General features: G+C 36.9%; 1 protein-coding gene across 1 annotated transcript; it reads right to left on the bottom strand. All coding sequences in view use genetic code 12, as the record gives it.

Annotated features, from left to right (window-relative positions):
• PVL30_005058 (uncharacterized protein) lies at nucleotides 1-1,332 on the bottom strand (the record flags this gene model as incomplete). Its single annotated transcript, XM_001523242.1, has 1 exon — nucleotides 1-1,332. One exon carries the CDS (start codon nucleotides 1,330-1,332, stop codon nucleotides 1-3), a length of 1,332 nt encoding a protein of 443 aa, XP_001523292.2.
• Nucleotides 1,333-2,749: the final 1,417 nt, after the last annotated feature.

The following is a 2,749-nucleotide window of genomic DNA, read 5'->3' as shown; positions in this document are numbered from 1 at the left end:
TTATTCATTTACTTTTTGTTTTGTGACTTGATATTCCATCACTTGAGAATAAAGCGAGTCCTTTGTGCTCCAGTTTATCTCCTGCTGTAATCTGGCAATAACATCCCCTGTGTCCCACTGTTTCAACTCGTATACCTCGATTTTCTTGCTCAAATCTACCAAACTTTTATAAAAAATTGGGTGTGCGTCAATCAATTCCTGGTTTAGTTTGGGGATCTTGGAGTTCTGCATAAGGAACTGCATCTCTTGAGTAGAAAACACATTTATGATTAGTGCAACGTACTGGAATAGCTTCTGCGAAGACTTGCTGTATTTCATTGTCAATTCCGATAAGTTGACTGGTTCCATCGAGCACAACTGTTTGGTTTTGGCACGAAGGTGGTATCTAATTGGATTCGACTCTATATCACGACACAAGTCGTAGAGCCATTCAATGTGGAAAATGTTGGTATCCAATTTGATCAATCTTGCATATCGATACTCGCAAAGTATATCCATAGCCTTCTTGAGCAAGGAGTATTTAGAAGTGCCACTGGGATACCGTTCATATACATTTTGTTTCAACTCGTCATTGGGCTCAGGAAATGATGCAAACCGTGATATGAGTTCTGGGGTGGTATTGATATGGGGCACACCTAGTTTGTATAGGACACCACGTATATTGCCCCAGTGCACACAGCTCTTTAGTGCAATCAAGACGTCGTGCGACAATAGTGCCTCTTGGCCAAAGTACTCTTCAATGTAATTGCGTAGGTAAACGCCTTCGAGTTTTGTCCCTACATGGTGGTCAGTATGCAAGAAATTCAACTTGGAACAAATTAGCAAGTTGACACCTTGGGTAATGTGTTTATCGGTTATTGGATGGTGCTGTATAAAATTGTCTGCTTCTTCCTGTATCAATTCCCTTGGGTCGATTTTGCTATTTTTTAGATGCAAGATTGACGAGTTCTCTTCTTCGTACCAATGTTCCAGTTCCAATTTTGACGCAAGCCCCAATATTGTGCAGCAAAAGTCTGGAAACTGGTGGAGTATTTCGCCTTGTCCAATATTGTACAATATCAAAAACGCCGAGTAGAACGAGAGCCGGAGGTCGAGTTGTTCGGGACATATGATCAAGTGCTTATCTTCCTGTCGGATGCGTTGGAATGCGTTATTGACAAATCGATACTTGCGACCCTTTTTGTTGTACTCGACCTTGAGAAGATTATCGATTGACGCAAGAATGTGGTCTGAGTATTGGATCAATGCATCAGAAGTGGAAGTGGAAGTGGAAGTGGAAGTGGAAGTGGAAGTGTGGGTGGTCCTATAATTTGTTGCTGTCTCAACAGTCATTATTGAATGGAGGATATAAGTCAGTGGGTCTTCAATGTGCACAATAGTGGAAAACAAAGGGATAGAAATGGAAGTAGAAATAGGAATATATATAGACAGTAAGAAAAGGAAGAAGAATAAAATGGAGGGCAGAAAGTTTATTTGGTGGTGGTGTTTAATTTTGATCGTCAATGGTCTGTATATATATTCTTATTTTTAGTTTATATACTTTTGATCTGGTGTGTTTACCTTTTTTTTTTTTAATTTTTGTTTTTCTATGCTGTTTATTATTATTATTGTTTTTTATATGACAACTTTTAATACATTTTTTTTTTCTGTGCTCTATGTGTGATGAGAGTAAAAATGATCACGTGCCAGAGTGGTTGAAAATGAGGAGGAGAAGGAGAAGGAGAAGGAGGGATTGGGAGTACGACAGTATGGGAGTACGGGAGCTTAGTTCTTTTGTTTTGTTTTTCTTTATTAATTTTTATAAAATGGTGGAGCTGAGTCAAAGTACTTGAAAGACCAGGAGATTAATAGAATTAGACTAGTCTGTTGTATTCTATTCTTTCATGATATATTGTTGAGCAACAAAAGAGACAACAGAATGGTATAAGACATATGAAAAAGTGAATGGTTTAGATTATATGAGTTATTCCGAATGCCCGGTAGAGTGAAACGAGGCTTTGTCAGTTTTGTCCATTTTATCAGTTTAGTCAGTTTAGTCAGTTTGGTGAACTTTGTCAGTTTTGTTGGCTTAGTCAGCTTAGTCAACTTTTTTCTCATATATTGTTTATCCGATTATATAATCTTGATACTAATAGGGGTTACTAATAGTGTGGGATACAAGAAGTAGAATGTATATATATATATATATATATATATATAGAAGAAAGGTTAGGTAGGGGTTTGAGTGTTGTGGAGTCGAGTAATATAGGAGAGGTGTACTATATGAAGAGAGAATGGAGTTGAAAATATGTTGCTAGAAAGGTAAAAGAAAGGGGTTATGGTAGTGGTAGTGGTGGTGGTTAGGAGCTTTTGAAAGGATATACTTGCCTAATTTTGAAATGTTCTCTTTTTTACTTTCTGCTTTTTACTTTCTGCTTTTAATTTTTAATTTTTTTGCATTTTGTGTTTGACATGTACAAGTTTCGATGATACAAAAGGAGAGATTTTGTTTATTTTGGTTAGAATAGTATTTGAAAAAAAGACTTGTAGTGTTAATTTGGTGTTTATGAAAAGTTTACACGAATACAAGAAAGGTAATTTTGGAAAAGAGGTGGGGAGTGGGGGAATGTTTATTTTGTCACTATTTTGACATGTAATGCTAAACTGATTTTAGTGTAGGAAGAGTCTGGGCTGAGGGAAGGAGAAAAGGCTGGGGGTAGAAGGGAAAGTGGTTTGGAAGAAGAAGAGAATAATTCACAATTGGGTTATT

This window comes from Lodderomyces elongisporus, chromosome 7 (genome assembly GCF_030384665.1).
Source record: "Lodderomyces elongisporus chromosome 7, complete sequence".
Lineage (NCBI taxonomy): Eukaryota > Fungi > Ascomycota > Pichiomycetes > Serinales > Debaryomycetaceae > Lodderomyces > Lodderomyces elongisporus.
Note: the sequence above shows the minus strand (reverse complement) of the source record. Positions and strands in the feature narration are given on the sequence as shown.